Source organism: Schistocerca nitens, chromosome 3 (assembly GCF_023898315.1).
Source record: "Schistocerca nitens isolate TAMUIC-IGC-003100 chromosome 3, iqSchNite1.1, whole genome shotgun sequence".
Lineage (NCBI taxonomy): Eukaryota > Metazoa > Arthropoda > Insecta > Orthoptera > Acrididae > Schistocerca > Schistocerca nitens.
In genome coordinates, this window is record NC_064616.1 from 927,285,837 (window position 1) to 927,303,774 (window position 17,938).

General features: G+C 45.8%; 1 protein-coding gene across 1 annotated transcript in view; it reads left to right on the top strand.

Annotated features, from left to right (window-relative positions):
- LOC126249493 (dynein axonemal heavy chain 5) overlaps positions 1-17,938 on the top strand; it is an 856,962-nt gene that overhangs the window by 792,638 nt on the left and 46,386 nt on the right. The window contains 1 exon segment of the mRNA XM_049951144.1: positions 5,795-6,057. Coding sequence (XP_049807101.1) covers positions 5,795-6,057 — 263 coding nt within the window.

Here is a 17,938-nt window from a genome sequence, read left to right on the forward strand (position 1 = left end):
AGGAAATGAAACACTCTCCTGCTTCGATGGGGCCGAGCTCCGTCTTGCATGAACCACATCTCGTTGACACCAGGGTCACTTTGGGCAATGGAGATGTCATCTTCCAAAACCTTCACGTGCCGTTCAGTAGTCGCCCTGCTATCAAGGATTATCGCACCGATTACTCCGTGACTGGACGTTGCACACCACACAGTCACCCGTTGAGGGTGGAGAGACTTCTCGATCACGAAATCCGCATTCTCAGTCCCCCAAATGCGCCAATTTTGCTTATTGACGAACCCACACCAATGAAAGTGCGCTTCGTCCCTAAACCAAACCATATTCACATCATACTAATTCCCATCATGCCCCGCAGCTAGCCGTGCAGCTTGAACGTCCTAAAGCAAACCGTTCAGAAGTTATGACGATTTTATTTTATATAGTTCAATAATTGTCACCCTGAAAATGCAGTAATGTTCTCTTGTTTACAGCATGGGTACATGTAGCACAGCACTGTGGTACTTTGAAACTCGATATTGTGTAGATTAAAGACAGTCTTGGATTAGAAACTGTATGATTATTCTTCTTTTAGTGTGGCTGAATGTAGCAATAATGGTGCTCAGGTAGATACAGGGGCGCTATTCTGACAAAACCCCACATTCCTGACGAACTTTTCTCGTCGTCATGTAACGCTGAAGGAAACGGGAAGTTTCAATCCAAGACAACGTAATCATCGTATAACTTGCACGGATAACTCCGCCAAAGTTCCTGTTATATATATGTGGTTTTGTTATATATAAATATATGTGGTTATATATATATGTGGTTTCATATATATGTGTTTCGTTGTATACAGGGTAGTCCATTCATAGTGACCGGGCCAAATATCTCACGAAATTAGCATCAAACGAAAAAGCTACAAATAACGAAACTCGTCTAGCTTGAATGGGGAAACCAGATGGCGCTATGGTTGGCCCGCTAGATGGCGCTGCCATAGGTCAAACGGATATCAACTGCGTTTTTTAAATAGGAACCCCCATTTTTATTACGTATTCGTGTAGTACGTAAAGAAATATGAATGTTTTAGTTGGACCACTTTTTTCGCATTGTGATAGATGGCGCTGTAATAGTCACAAACGTATAAGTACGTGGTATCACGTAACATTGCGCCAGTGCGCACGGTATTTGCTTCGTGATACACTACCCGTGTTAAAATGGACCGTTTACCAATTGCGGAAAAGGTCGATATCGCGTTGATGTATGGCTATTATGATCAAAATACCCAACGGGCGTGTGCTATGTATGCTGCTCGGTATCCTGGACGACATCATCCGAGTGTCTGGACCGTTCGCCGGATAGTTACGTTATTTAAGGAAACAGGAAGTGTTCAGCCACATGTGAAACGTCAACCACGATCTACAACAAATGATGATGCCCAAGTAGGTGTTTTAGCTGCTGTCGCGGCGAATCCGCACGTCAGTAGCAGACAAATTGCACGACAATTGGGAATCTCAAAAACGTCGGTGTTGAGAATGCTACATCAACATCGATTGCACCCGTACCATATTTCTATGCACCAGGAATTGCATGGCGACGACTTTGAACGTCGTGTACAGTTCTGCCACTGGGCACAAGAGAAATTACAGGACGACGACAGATTTTTTGCACGCGTTCTATTTAGCGACGAAGCGTCAATTCACCAACAGCGATAACGTAAACCGGCATAATATGCACTATTGGGCAACGGAAAACCCACGATGGCTGCGACAATTCGAACATCAGCGACCTTGGTGGGTTAATGTATGGTGCGGCATTATGGGAGGAAGGTTAATTGGCCCCTATTTTATTGATGGCAATCTAAATGGTGCAATGTATTCTAATTTCCTACGTAATGTTCTACCGATGTTACTGCAAGATGTTTCACTGCATGACAGAATGGCAATGTACTTCCAACATGATGGATGTCCGGCACATAGCTTGCGTGCGGTTGAAGCGGTATTGAATAGCATATTTCATGACAGGTGGATTGGTCGTCGAAGCACCATACCATGGCCCGCACGATCACCGGATCTGACGTCCCCGGATTTCTTTCTGTGGGGAAAGTTGAAAGATATTTGCTATCGTTATCCACCGACAACGCCTGACAACATCCGTCAGCGCATTGTTAATGCATATGCGAACATTACGGAAGGCGAACTACTCGCTGTTGAGAGGAATGTCGTTACACGTATTGCCAAATGCATTGAGGTTGACAAACATCATTTTGCGCATTTATTGCATTAATGTGGTATTTACAGGTAATCACGCTGTAACAGCATGCGTTCTCAGAAATGATAAGTTCACAAAGGTACATGTATCACATTGGAACAACCGAAATAAAATGTTCAAACCTACCTACGTTCTGTATTTTAATTTAAAAGACCTACTTGTTACCAACTGTTCGTCTAAAATTGTGAGCCATATGTTTGTGACTATTACAGCGCCATCTATCAAAAAGCTAAAAATTGATCTAACTAAAGCATTCATATTTCTTTACGTACTACACGAATATGTAATAAAAAATGGGGGTTCATATTTTAAAAAACGCAGTTGATATCCGTTTGAGCTATGGCAGCGCCATCTAGCGGGTCTAACATAGCGCCATCTGGTTTTCCCCTTCAAGCTATACAAGTTTCGTTCTTTGTAGTTTTTTCGTTTGACGCTTATTTAGTGAGATATTTGGCCCAGTCACGATCAATGGACCAACCTGTATATGTGGTTATATATATATATATATATATATATATATATATATATATATATATATATATATATATGTGTGTGTGTGTGTGTGTGTGTGTGTGTGTGTGTGGTTATATACTAACTCAAAATATCGCAACAACAAAAAATAATTAATACAGGGTATTTCGGGAATATATTCGTCTAGGTAATAGATTTAAGTGATTGACATTACATGATCACAGGTTAATGTAAGCGCGAGATAAGCCATTGCAAATGCGAAATGCTGGTACAGTAATAACCGGTGTAGCTACCGGAATGTTGAATGAAAGCGTGCAAACGCGAATACATTGTATTGTACAGTTGCTGGATGTCAGATGTGGGATGGATTTCCATGCCTGTTGCACTTGGTCGGTCAATACAGGGACGGTTAATACTGCTTGTGGATGATGCTCTAGATGTCGTTCAATGATGTCCCTTACGTGCTCGATTAGAGAAATATTTGATTGTCGAGCAGGCCAAGGCAATATGTCCACACTCTTGGCTACAACAGCGTTATGTGGGCGAGCGTTATCCTGTTGGAAAACACCCTCTGGAATATACAACAGGTCGAAGTCAGCTTCCGCTGATTTACATACAGATTTGCAGCCAGGATGCGTGGGATAGCCACGAGAGTGCTCCTGCTGTCATACGAAATCGCACCCCAGACCTTAATTCCAGGTGTAGGTCCAGTGTGTCTAGCACGCGGACAGGTTGGTTGCAGGCCCTCAAATGGCCTCCAACAAGCGGCCATCACATGCACCGACGCAGAACCAGCTTTCATCAGAAAACGCAAAAGACCTGCACCCTGCCCTCCAATGAGCTCTCGCGTAACACCACTGAAATCACAAAAGGTGATGGTTTGGGGTCAGTGGAATGCACAGGGCGTCTTGCTCGGAGTTGTCTTTTAAGTAACCCGTTTGTAACAGTTTTTTACGTCACTGTGGTGCCAACTGCTGCACAAACTGCAGCTGCAGATGCAATGCGATACGACAGAGCCATACGCCGAACACGATGGTCTTCACTCTCTGTAGTGCCAGATGGCCGCCCGGGACCTATCATGTACAGTGTCTATATTCCTACCAAGTCTTTCTGCAGTATCGCAAAAAGAACATCCAGGTTCTCGTAGCCCTATTAACTACCTCGTTCAAACTTAGTGAGGTGTTGATAATGGCGTCTTTGTCACCTTAAAGGCATTCTTGACTTAATCAACTCACTATACTTCCAATCCCAAAAGTGACTAACCTTGAAGACTGTTACAGCGTGTATTTAAAGCAAACCGGATATGCATCCTCATATTGGCACTACAAGCACCACTTTTATTCGACTGGCGCGAAATTTGAATAGACATCATCCTTCAGATGTAGAAACACGCCTACCAACTTTCGGTATGTCGCACAACTCCTTCCTGTTGTGATTTTTTTCCCGTCAGTGTATGTAACCAGGGCGAGATGGCCAATGGTCCTTTCAGTGCTGATGTACAAACAAGCCCGAATTCCCACGAGAATCAAAAATGTTCAAATGTGTGTGAAATCTTATGGGACTTAAGTGCTATCGTATTCAGTCCCTAAGCTTACACACGACTTAACCTAAATTATCCTAAGGACAAACACACACACCCATGCCCGAGGAAGGACTCGAACCTCCTCCGGGAACAGCCGCACAGTCCATGACTGTAGCGCATGAGACCGCTCGGCTAATCCCGCGCGGCCCACGAGAATCAGCGGTCGCTGCAAGTAGTGAAGGTAATGGGCAGGGGCACTACGTCAGAAGTGTGTGAATAAGTTGGGAATTTAGGTCGGTCACGGACCGTGTCCGGATAGCCGGGAAGTTCAATACGACCGCTAGCGAGAAACGGAAAAATCTGGGTTCGAGTCCTGGTCCGGCACGAATTTTCAGCTTTCATCATTGATTTAATTCAGCGTCCACGAGCAGCTAATGTCATTATTCCTTTGATTACAATATGCTGTTGTCGCTTTTTCGTTTCCGTTTCTTATTAAGTTGAATGATGTGTTTACATGAATACGTGATATGTTAAATGGCTCTGAGCACTATGGGACTTAACTTCGAAGGTTATCAGTCCCCTAGAACTTAGAACGACTTAAACCTAACTAACCTAAGGACATCACACACATCCATGGCCGAGGCAGGATTCGAACCTGCGACCGTAGCGGTCGCGCGGTTCCAGACTGTAGCGTCTAGAACAGCTCGGCCACCCAGACCGGCCGTGATATGTTACTGAACAGGACTTGAAGAGAGGAAGTGTATTACTGAATAAAAAATATATGGTGTTATTTAAAAAGACATACTGCTGTTCATATCTTCGTACTGAACAAAGATACAAGAAAGGCAGTCATGCTGTTAAATGTCCCCCTGGTAGCTAAACAACAATTGATCGATACATTTTTTATTCTACTTCTAGACAAAAAGTTATTGGGGTTGGTCAAGATAAACGAGATTCAGGGAGAGGGGCTTGGTATATGTTGAAGCAGGAGTGATGCGTTCCAGCAGTGGATAAGATGGAGCCGACCGCTGTGGTAGAGCGGTTCTAGGCGCTTCAATCCGAAACCGCGCGGCTACTACGGCAGCAGGTTCGAATACTGCCTCAGGCATGGGTGTGTGTGAAGTCCTTAGGTTAGTTAGGTTTAAGTAGTTCTAAGTCTAGGGGACTGATGACCTCAGATGTTAAATCCCATAATGCTTAGAGCCTTTTGAAGCATTTTTTGATAAGATGGAGGAGACGTTGATTTTTAGTCTCAGATTTTCGAAGACGATCAAAGAATTAAAATGCTTACAGACAGACAGGCTTTCAGTCCATTTGTTTACTTCGGTAGAGAATATCAAAAGGCATGTCTTATGAAACATGCAATGTAGGCTTACATCTAGGCAGTGGTTAGAACAATAATGTAAGTAGCCCGATGCAGCCAGCCTCATTTATATTTCGCTTTCTCACCCGGAGTTACGCTAACTGACGTTGTTTGGCCAGGCCGTTCGGTTGAATTGTTATAATAAAGGGATAGTTCAGTGAATTCGACCCTGTTCTGCCTCCACTGCGCAGGGCATTTCGTGGCCGACAGTGTGCTACATGCTGGGGGAAGTGCAGTACGGCGGCCGCGTTACCGACGACTTCGACAAACGGCTGCTGACCACGTTCACACACGTCTGGTTCTGCGACGTCCTGCTGCGGCCCGGCTTCGAGTTCTACCGCAACTACAAGGTGCCCAACACGCGGAACCTCCAGGGCTACATCGACTACATCAATGGGCTGCCCGCCACCGACACGCCGGAGGTGTTCGGTCTGCATGGCAACGCCGATATCACGTGAGTATGATCGGAGCTACTTCAACAAGACTATGCTCGTTCCAACCCGCCCGGCTAGCCGCACGGTCTAACGCGCTGCTTCCCGAGCGGGAGGGCGTGCCGGTCCCCGAGACGAATCCGCCTGGCGGATCTGCTTCGAGGTCCGGTGTGCTGGCGAATCCGCGGATGATTTTAAGGCGATTTTCCATCTGCCTCGGCGAATGCGGGCTGGTTCCCTTATTCCGCCTCAGTTTCACCATGTCGACGATTGCTGTGCAAACACTGTATCCACGTAAGCGGACACCATAATTACTCTACCACGCAAACATTTGGGGTTGCACTCGTCTGGTATGAAACGTTTCTGGGAGGGGGAGGGGGGGTTCCACTGGGGGCCGAACCGCACAATAACCCTGGGTTCGGTGTGGAGCGTTGGTAGGGTGGATGGACTTCTGTGGCCTGTTGTGGGCTTGTAGAACACTGTGGGCTACAGTGGGACGAAGCCTCTCCGTCGTTCTAGGTCTCCAGTTCAATACACAATACACACACAATGCTCGTTCCAGCGAATACTACCGTGGCACGGAAGGTACGACGCTGCCTTCGTATTCAGTCTGAGCAGACCCTGTAATTTCGGGCAGTGATATTGCCTATTTTGTTTTCCATCCTCTGTCCAAGGTATCTACTGCGTAGCTTGCCACGTGTAATAACCATGTCGACGGGATCTTAAACTGTGAGCTTCTATACTGCCTTTCCTCCTACTCATTACCATCCTCGTATAAAGTAAAGACAAACGCAACACATTTCTACGATATTGCATTGCCTGTGTTGTTCAGAAGTACGGTGCAATGTTCCTTCGGAAATGCACGAATATCCGAAGGAACAGGCACTGTAGCGACTACAGCCGTTATGAAATATATGAAATGTATTGCAGTTGTGAATATGGACAACAATCAGCAGTACACCGAGGTGATAAACGTCATTGGATACCTCCTAATATCGTGTCGGATCTCGTTTTGTCCGCCGTAGTGTAGCAGCTCGCGGGAGGGCGTGCCGGTCCCCGAGACGAATCCGCCTGGCGGATCTGCTTCGAGGTCCGGTGTGCTGGCGAATCCGCGGATGATTTTAAGGCGATTTTCCATCTGCCTCGGCGAATGCGGGCTGGTTCCCTTATTCCGCCTCAGTTTCACCATGTCGACGATTGCTGTGCAAACACTGTATCCACGTAAGCGGACACCATAATTACTCTACCACGCAAACATTTGGGGTTGCACTCGTCTGGTATGAAACGTTTCTGGGAGGGGGAGGGGGGGTTCCACTGGGGGCCGAACCGCACAATAACCCTGGGTTCGGTGTGGAGCGTTGGTAGGGTGGATGGACTTCTGTGGCCTGTTGTGGGCTTGTAGAACACTGTGGGCTACAGTGGGACGAAGCCTCTCCGTCGTTCTAGGTCTCCAGTTCAATACACAATACACACACAATGCTCGTTCCAGCGAATACTACCGTGGCACGGAAGGTACGACGCTGCCTTCGTATTCAGTCTGAGCAGACCCTGTAATTTCGGGCAGTGATATTGCCTATTTTGTTTTCCATCCTCTGTCCAAGGTATCTACTGCGTAGCTTGCCACGTGTAATAACCATGTCGACGGGATCTTAAACTGTGAGCTTCTATACTGCCTTTCCTCCTACTCATTACCATCCTCGTATAAAGTAAAGACAAACGCAACACATTTCTACGATATTGCATTGCCTGTGTTGTTCAGAAGTACGGTGCAATGTTCCTTCGGAAATGCACGAATATCCGAAGGAACAGGCACTGTAGCGACTACAGCCGTTATGAAATATATGAAATGTATTGCAGTTGTGAATATGGACAACAATCAGCAGTACACCGAGGTGATAAACGTCATTGGATACCTCCTAATATCGTGTCGGATCTCGTTTTGTCCGCCGTAGTGTAGCAGCTCGCCATGGCATGGACTCAACAAGATGTTGGGCTGTCATAGTACTTGCAGTTGATCCTGATGCAGTTTGGAATTACTGTGTGATGATCTGGATAGATGTCTGCCTATTACACATTACGATCCTCTTCAACTGTCGGCGGTCTCTGTCAGTCAACAGACGAGGACGGCCTGTACGCTTTCGTGCTGTACGTGTCGCTTCACGTTTCCGCTTCACTACCACATCGGAAACAGTGTACCTAAAGTCTGTTCACCGAGAGTTGGGACGAAACATAAACAGTGTCACGTGAGCGACTACGCTCGTTTCCAGAGAAAGCATTCGGTATGCACGTGATACGTAGGGGTGTGGAAAATCCTTGGCGCACTCTTTGCAGCTGGTGGCGTTCGGCTGGCTGCCGAGCTGTCACAGCGGACCGTGAGAAACCTGGGCAACAATGTACGAAATAAATTTAACAATAATGTTGAAATAATGTTAAACTGAGTTCATTCTGTCGAAGCAGATTTATTTTCATTCAGGTTGCTAACAAAACGCTCCTCTCTCTCTCTCTATAACGCAGTCTAATTTCCACATTTGAGTTTCCACTTTTTCTACGACATGGAGGACGCACTTGTTCCAATCCTCCGCAGTCACTGTTCGTACTGCTTCTTCTAGCAGTACTTTAACTTCCGGCATTTTCTATGTTTTGTTTTTTCGCTGCAACATAGCCTTTGATTCTGGCCCACAATAACTCGATGGCGTTTAATTCACAGTGGTACGGAGGAATTCTAAGAACAGTTTTCCCTGCATTCTTCGCCATTTCATCTATTCCGAATTCGTTGTGCGCTGTTCTGTGATTTTTAACTATATCTAGAAGTTCTTTCTTCGAAATCGATGTTTTTAGATTTTAGCCACTCTGATATTTCGTGCTTATTGGAATTCTCATTGGGAACTTTTTCTTTTCTCCGAGAATGGTACGGCGCGTTATCAAGAATAATAACGGCATTTTCCTGAAGCCGAGGAAGAACATCTTGAAACCAGTTCTCGAAGGTTTCGGCGCACATCTCCTCATGATAATCTCCACTTTTCTTGGATTCGAAAGTCCACAAACATCCTTCAACGAACCCTGCATAGCTGCCAATGTGTGCGATATACCTGATGGGCCCTTGCTTCTGATGGATAATCCGGACAGAAACGCTTGTTTTGAGGAATTTATAGTGTCATGTACCCAGACGTAACTTCGGGTATGTCCTGCGTTCACCCACGTCTCGTCCAAATAGTAAATAGGTCTGCCTTCATTTCTCAACCGTTTAATGGTTTGAAGATAACGCCGCCTCCATAAAATGATGTCATCCCTGTCTATTAGCATGCTATCGCGCCCACGCCAAACATATTTGAAATTCATTTCTCTCAATAACTTATAAAATGTAGTTCTCCGAAAATTGCCCAGATCAGCATCTTCGTTCACGACTGTAAGCACTTTGTCAGTTATTGGCAATTCGTTACAAGAAAAAAAAAATCGTGTAGTTTCCTTCGTATCGCATTTCTATCGAAGTCATCAACAGTTTCAGAAAGTTTCTGTCGTAATTTTCCTTTTTTGGCGGACTTCAAAGAGTGTGTGGCCTTGTACTCACGTATCACACGATACACTGAAGAATGTCCTATAGCTGCAGCTGTTTTCGAAACAATGTCACTCATCGACTGCTCTGGATGTAACAGTTCCGTTTTATACACATTAAGCACCATGTGCTTCTCAGAAGAACTTAATGATTTCTTCTTTGCTCGCTTCTTAGGTGGACTCAGAACTGACACGTCGACCTCGCTCGCTGAATCCGTGGATGACATAATGAGGACAGCCGTATGTGATGCTAATGAAATAAAAGAATATGTAAAATAAGAAACCATGCGATGCTATTGGATGCTCACATAAACAGTGTATGCTCAGCGTGACTACAAACACATATACTTACTCTAATAATCAACAACTAGTCTTTCAAGCGTCTTTACAGATGAACTTAAGATACCCTGAAATCGCCGCTGTACAACACCGACTAACGAGCTCACACCTGCAACTGAGACGGCCACACTGACTGAGCGCACGCGCCTGCGACCCGCACAATGCATCGCTCATAAAGGACAAACGGTTGCACCCATCGCATTCGAACAAACTACAAAATTAAATTCAAACCTTTCTGAAACTTTCCTCGCTTACACCCCCACAAAAAAATTGAAAGGGGAAAAGTTTGTCGCTTACTATATTTCGGATGATGATTTGGTGAAAGTTCTGCATCGGACGTGAGATTTCAATTTATTACTTCACTATTACTGACTCTATTGGGCAGGAAATTTACAGACGTCATCAACATATAGTACTGAAGGCAATTATAAAATTATTTTGCTGTGCGACACACAGTTTAGGAGATATGGCGTGATAAATATAGAGTAACGCGAAAAAACTTTTCCTGAAAGCTTAAATATTTCTCTTTTTCAGTGACACTAAATTTTAATGTAATGTAAAACAAGGTGTCGGAAGGTAGGTCTCGGATCACTTTCACATGTTTAGGTGCCAAATTATAAAAAACATGACTTTCATTTTTTAAATTTCTGACGCCCCTGCCTTGTACACCCCTCGACGGCAGCGCCTTGGTCACGCGCCTTGCCGTGTTTACAGTACGTCTCTTGTTTCGGTGAATGGAGTATAGGGATGTTTAGGAGCGTGGAAATCTCGCATACAGAAGTATGACACAAGTGACACCCAATCACCTGACCACGTTCGAAGTCCGTGAGTTCCGCTGATATGGAGTACCTGGCTGTAGTTGGCAGCACAATGCACCTAATAAGAGAAACGTATGTTTTTGGGGGTGTCCAGATACTTTTGATCACTTAGTGTATGATATTGCAGTGTCTGTGTTGTTCAGTAGTACGATGCATTGTTGTTCGAACACGCATGGTTGTTGAAAGGAACAGGCACTGCGGCGACTACAGCCGTTATGAAATACATGAAATGTAATCGCAGCTGCAAATATGGACAGCCATTAGCTGTATAATGGGACGATGACAATGAAAATTGTGGCAGAAGGGTACACGAACCCGGATTTCTCGCTTATCAAATGGCTCTGAGCACTATGGGACTTAACATCTTAGGTCATCAGTCCCCTAGAACTTAGAACTACTTAAACCTAACTAACCTAAGGACATCACACACATCCATGCGCGAGGCAGGATTCGAACCTGCGACCGTAGCAGTCCCGCGGTTCCGGACTGCAGCGCCTAGAACCGCACGGTCACCCCGGCCGGCCAAGAACAAGGAAAAACGCTTCAGCATTATAACATACATAGAGCGCGGCATTAGTTAAGAGGAAAAGCGAGCAGAGCAGAGATCAGCTGCCGTAGCGCTCCCGCAGGAACTCGCTGACATCAGCGGCAGCTCCGTGCGGCGGCCAGGCGGACGCGGCCACGTCGACGGCGGCAGGCAGGGCGGCGCCCTCTACATCTACATCTACATTTATACTATCTAATTTTACATTCGTGATCTCCTCGGGACATATAAGTAGGGGGAAGCAATATATTCGATACCTCATCCAGAAACGCACCCTCTCGAAACCTGGACAGCAAGCTACACCGCGATGCAGAGCGCCTCTCTTGCAGAGTCTGCCACTCGAGTTTGCTAAACATCTCCGTAACGCTATCACGCTTACCAAATAACCCTGTGACGAAACGCGCCGCTCTTCTTTGGATCTTCTCTATCTCCTCTGTCAACCCGACCTGGTACGGATCCCACACTGATGAGCAATACTCAAGTATAGGTCGAACGAGTGTTTTGTAAGCCACCTCCTTTGTTGATGGACTACATTTCTAAGGACTCTCCCAATGAATCTCAACCTGGCACCCGCCTTACTAACAATTAATTTTATATGATTATTCCACTTCAAATCGTTCCGTACGGACACTCCCAGATATTTTACAGAAGTAACTGCTACCAGTGTTTGTTCCGCTGTCATATAATCCTACAATAAAAGGATCCTTCTATCTATGTATTCGCAATACATTACATTTGTCTATGTTAAGGGTCAGTTGCCACTCCCTGCACCAAGTGCCTATCCGCTGCAGATCTTCCTGCATTTCGCTGCAATTTTCTAATGCTGCAACTTCTCTGTATACTACAGCATCATCCGCGAAAAGCCGCATGGAACTTCCGACACTATCTACTAGGTCATTTATATATATTGTGAAAAGCAATGGTCCCATAACATTCCGCTGTGGCACGCCAGAGTTTACTCGGCAAGTCTCACCTACGGCCACGCGCCGTGGTGGCAGCACGACGAGGAAATGCAGCAGTAGCTGCTCTCTCGTGTGCCTATCGCAAAGCAGCTTGCTGCATTTCCCCCACGCGCTATGAATTTGACCATTCGCCTCATGCTCCAGGCATTACAAAACGAACTTGGTGTGAAGGCATTGGGAAGGATGATCCCAACACCCAGATCTAATGCCATCATGTGCGATATTCAATCCTACAATATTATTGCACTTAACATCAATATGTTTGAAAATGCGGTGAAACTCCGTTCGCCGGTTGATTTCTTGGACGGTGCTAGCTTTAACATTGCCATACTGCAGGAGGTAGTCACTGTCTTAGATGTGGCCGGTTATGTAATTATTGATAACGTAAATAAGGAGGATGGTGTAGGAACTGCAATCCTTTTTGCGCGACTGTATAGTCTTTACAGACGTGCAGCGGCTGCCTACTTGTCGCGTCATTTCTCTTCGAGTGAATGAAGTGCAGATTGTAAAAGTATACGCACCCTCAGGTAGCTGACACAAGAGAGAACGTTCAAATTTTTATAAAAATGAAGCTCCTGGCTTCTTAGCGCTTTTCATGCACATTTTATTCTCGGTGATGGCTTCAGTTGTATTCTTAACGACAGAGACCAAAGTCCTAACACGAACAGATTTGTAGAACTCGAACACTTAATTTATGCCATGCGACTTCACGACACGTGACAAAAAACTACACGGTGAGGGAGTAGCGTACACCAGTCACTCTACCACACATCTGGATAGAACCTGTGCGCCCGCTGCACTCCGGCGACACACTGTGAACTGTGACATAGCTCCTGTCAACATCTACGACCACTGCGCTTACCAGTGTTACCTTAATCTAGAGCGTCAGCAAATATACCACCGCAAAGGCTACTGCAAATGAAATGTCACTCTTCCGCAGGACGCGTAACTTGAAGAGGTGAACCTAGTATGGCAACAACTCCAGCGCCATCGACAGCGTTACAATAGCGTTCAACAGTGGTGGATTCAGTGTGTCAAGCCAAAACTGCGCTTAACGATGATTAGCTACCCCAGACAGAAAAGTTATTGGTAGCAACAGACCACTGAATTTTCAAAATGATTCAAATGGCTCCAAGCACTATGGGACATCTGAGGTCATCAATCCCCTAGACTTGGAACTCCTTAAACCTAACTAACCTAAGGACATCACACACATCCATGCCCGAGGCAGGATTCGAACCTGCGACCGTAGCAGCAGCGCGATTCCGGACTGAAGCGCCTAGAACCACTCGGTCACATCGGACGGCCACTGAATTTTATTACCGCTGTTTGAGACAACTGTATCTTGATACTAACAATTTTTCACGCGATTTCGATGTCAGATGAAACGATATAAAGCGAACATAACGGCGATTCAACGCAAACGAATGGAAGGAATCATCGTTCATAGCCACCCAAAAGACGTTGCCACCAAGGAACGAGCTTCTCTGTACCATACCCTGAGAACGACAAAACTATGTAGAGCTTTGATGTCTGAAGCAGCCGCTGATGACGCCGAGAATGCGAGCACAAAGCAACGTGACATCATCTCCCACGTCTCCAAAAAGCAACCAGTTTGTGAACATTCCTGCGACAATTTTCTTATGACCTTGAGCTGCCACTTGCCACGCAAGGACAATGCAGATCTGGAGTCTGTTTTCACAGAGGACGAAATCAAACTAGCGGTCCGCAGTGCAAAGAAAGGGAACTCGCCAGGTCTCGACGGCCTCAGCGCTGTTTCCAGCGCTACTGGAACCTCCCCGGACCGGCACCACTCGGCATAGCGAATGAAATCTGACACCTGGAAGACATACCCAAGGCATTCTACGAAGGTATCGTTTTGCCCTTAAAGAAAACAGTTAAGGTGGAAAACATGCGACTCATCACACTATTGAACGCCCGTTTCAAAATTATTACCCGAGCTATTAAACTGCGAATGCAAACCGTTACGAACAAGATTTTAGGCATTTACCAATACAGAGCAGCGCAAGGTCGAAGTTAAATTTTAGCAGTCTGTGCCTTGAAGTATATTATCTGTACGTACACTGAAAATAAAGGACATGGCGCCCTGATATTTTTAGATTTGATAAGGCGTATGGTCGAGTACATCATGACTTCCACTTTAAAAGCACAGCGAAACGAGGTTTTGGATCTCACTTCATCGAGTTAATTTACAAACTCACTACAAGCGTGTCCTCCCGGATTCTGATTAACGGCCATTTTACAAGAGTAACTAACACTGAGATGTCCATCCAACAAGGACGTCCATTGTCAACTGTAACTGAACAAGTGCAGCCGCAGTGGGGTCGGGCTCAGCACCGATTCTGTTACTATCCCGTGCATTGCGTATGCTGACGATGTATGCGTAACTGTGTCATCATCACAACAACTTACTTCCGCAGAAATTCTTCTTGTGCCATTCGCGTTTCTTTCAGGAGTAAAATTAAACAGAACTAAAATCACGGCGTTGCAAGTATCCCAAACTTCCTAATGCCCGGAAAATGGTTCTCAGAAAACTCTGTGTTACCTTTGAGGCCATTCCGGACAGATTCTTGACGAAGAGCTGGACACAAATCCTTGATAAATTACGTGTTGCTTTGATACTCCAATCAGACCGTGATCTGAACTAAAAACCGAAGGTTAAGACCATAGAGACTGCCATTACAAGCGAGATGAATTATTTTGCGCAAATTCTCCCTATATCCGACCATCTAGCAAAGAGCATACAGTAAGCGCTATGATGGTTTCTTTTTAGGGAGCACATTTTCAAAGTTCAGTTTGATACATTAACTTAACCCACATCTAAAGATGGCCTTCAGCTCATGAAGGTACACAAAAAAAATGTAGCCCTGCTTCTAAATTGCACCAGGTATTAAGTTTGTACGTGAAGGACCAGTATCACCACAAACCTCATTAAGCGGTGGAAACCCCATAGCCTTGACCACCAATTGATATCTCCGGCATTCCGCTTTATTACCGACGTGTACGACTGCCCTACATGTAAATGAGCTTCTTTCGGCACAACGTCGTCAGTACCGGAAGCCTGACAAACAGAAAAATGTATGAACTTCAAAGGCAACAAATCACAGAAATAATATCAAAGAGAAACATCCACATACGAAATGGAATACAGTTTGGCAAAATGTGTGCAACGACATGTTACCGTCACACGTCATAGCCGACTGGTACCTAACAACAAACGATAAAGGAGCAACGAATGACAAGCTACCTAAGATGGGCCTTCACCCGAAGCACACCTTGAGGAAGAGTAGACACGCTTATTCATAGGCTCACGTGTGGGCTTGCAGAAATAAATGCAACATTTCTTCGTTAAAGATTGCCGGTGATTGCCCGTATAACGCCCAATTGTGTAGACCCTTTGGAGATCCTTCAGGCACAAAAACTGAGATATCCGAGAGCAAAGAACAACGGTGCAACGTGTGTCGTGGGCAACACAGCATATTTTATCGCACAGAACAGGCATGCTACTTTCATAGATTATTACTCATACATCGAAAATGAAACCTTAAAATCAGCCGACATAATGAATACAGACGGTTCAAAAATGGTTCAAATGGGTCTGAGCACTATGGGACTTAACTTCTGAGGTCATCAGTCCCCTAGAACTTAGAACTACTTAAACCTAACTAACCTAAGGACATCACACACATCCATGCCCGAGGCAGGATTCGAACCTGCGACTGTAGCGATCGCGCGGTTCCAGACTGTAACGCCTAGAGCCGCTCAGCCACGCCGGCCGGCGTATACAGACGGTGATTTCAAAATATGCTGAATATCATAATCAACGGTTAAGTGATTAAATATAAGTAATTCGGATATTAGATGGTGACAGTGCTCTTTATGTGAGACCCCTAGTTGCTTCAGGATACTTCAGTTCAATATATAGCCATCCACAATTGAAAATACGTTACCGGTGCAGGATTTGTGCAAGAACTCACCACTCGATTATGACCCACAAATGTTGGATGGGATTCATGTCGGGGGAGCCTTGTGGCCAAATCATTGTTCGAACTGTCAAGAATGTTCTTCTAATAAGTTGCGAACAACAACTGTGGCCAGGTGACGTGGTGCATTGTCATCCATAAATTTCCATTGTTGTTTGGGAAAATGATGTTTGTGAATGGCTGCAAATGGCATCAGTTCTTTAAGTTGGACCAGAGAACACAATCCATTCCATGTAAACACAGCCCACACCATTATGGAGATACCGGCAGCCTGTACAGTGCCTTGTTGACAACTTGGGTCTGTGGCTTTGTCGGGTCTCCGCCACACTCGAACTCTATCATCAGCTTTTACCAACTGCAATCGGAACTCATCTGACAAAGCCCCGATTTTCCAGTCGTCTAAGGACCAACCGAATGGTGGCGAGCCCAAGACAGGCGCTGCAGGCGCTGTCGTGCTGTTAGCAAAGGCGCTTGCGTCGGTCGTCTGCTGCCATAGCCCATTAACGCCAGATTTCGCCGCACTGTCCTAACAGGTACGTTCGTCGTACGTTCCACATTGATTTCTGCGGTTATTTGACGCAGTGTTGCTTTTCTGTTAGCACTGACCACTCTTCACAAACGCCACTATTCTCAGTCGTTAAATGAAGGCCGTCGGCTACTGTGTTATCTGTGGAGAGAGGTGATATCTGAAATTTGGTATTCTCGCCTCACTCTTGACACTGTGCATCTCGGAATATTGAATTACCTAATTAATTTCCTCCCCTGGTAGCTAAGTGTTCAGCGCGACGGACTGTCATACCTAAAGGCCCGGGTTCGATTCCCGGCTGGGTTGGAGATTTTCTCCACTCAGGGACTGGGTCTTGTGTTGTCCTTATCATCATTTCAGCCGGCCGCGGTGGTCTAGCGGTTCAAGGCGCTCAGTCCGGAACCGCGGGACTGCTACGGTAGCAGGTTCGAATCCTGCCTCGGGCATGGATGTGTGTGTTGTCCTTGGGTTAGTTAGGTTTAAGTAGTTTTAAGTTCTAGGGGACTGATGACCACAGATGTTAAGCCTCATAGTGCTCAGAGCCATTTGAACCATTTCATCCCCATGGACACGCAAGTCGCCGAAGTGGCGTCAATGTCCCATGCGTCTAGATCCAACTACCAGTCCGCGTTCAGAGTAAGTGAAATCCCGTCGTGCAGCCAAATTGTGTCGGGAACCTTTTAACATGAACCACCTGAGTACAGCCGGCCGGGGTGGCCGAACGGTTCTAGGCGCTTCAGTCTTGAACCGCGCGTCCGCTACGGTCGCAGGTTCGACTCCTGCCTCGGGCATGGATGTGTGTGACGTCCTTAGGTTAGTTAGGTTTAAGTAGTTCTAGGTTCTAGGGGACTGATGACCACAGATGTTAAGTCCCATAGTACTCAGAGCCATTTGAACCGTTTGAACCACCTGAGTACAAATGACAGTTCCGTGTGTATGCGATACTACCGCCATCTTTATATGTACATATGACTGTTCCATGACTTTTGTCACCTCACTGTACATAATGAATGTACGAGTGCAGGTTGTAGACGCATGACTGATGATATATGGAAGCCTGGGGCTGGCCGTGATTTGTGTTCCGGTAGCCTAATGATATAGCCGGCACGGTAGCTCAGCGTGTTCGGTGAGAGGGTTACGCGCCCTCTGTAATAAAAAA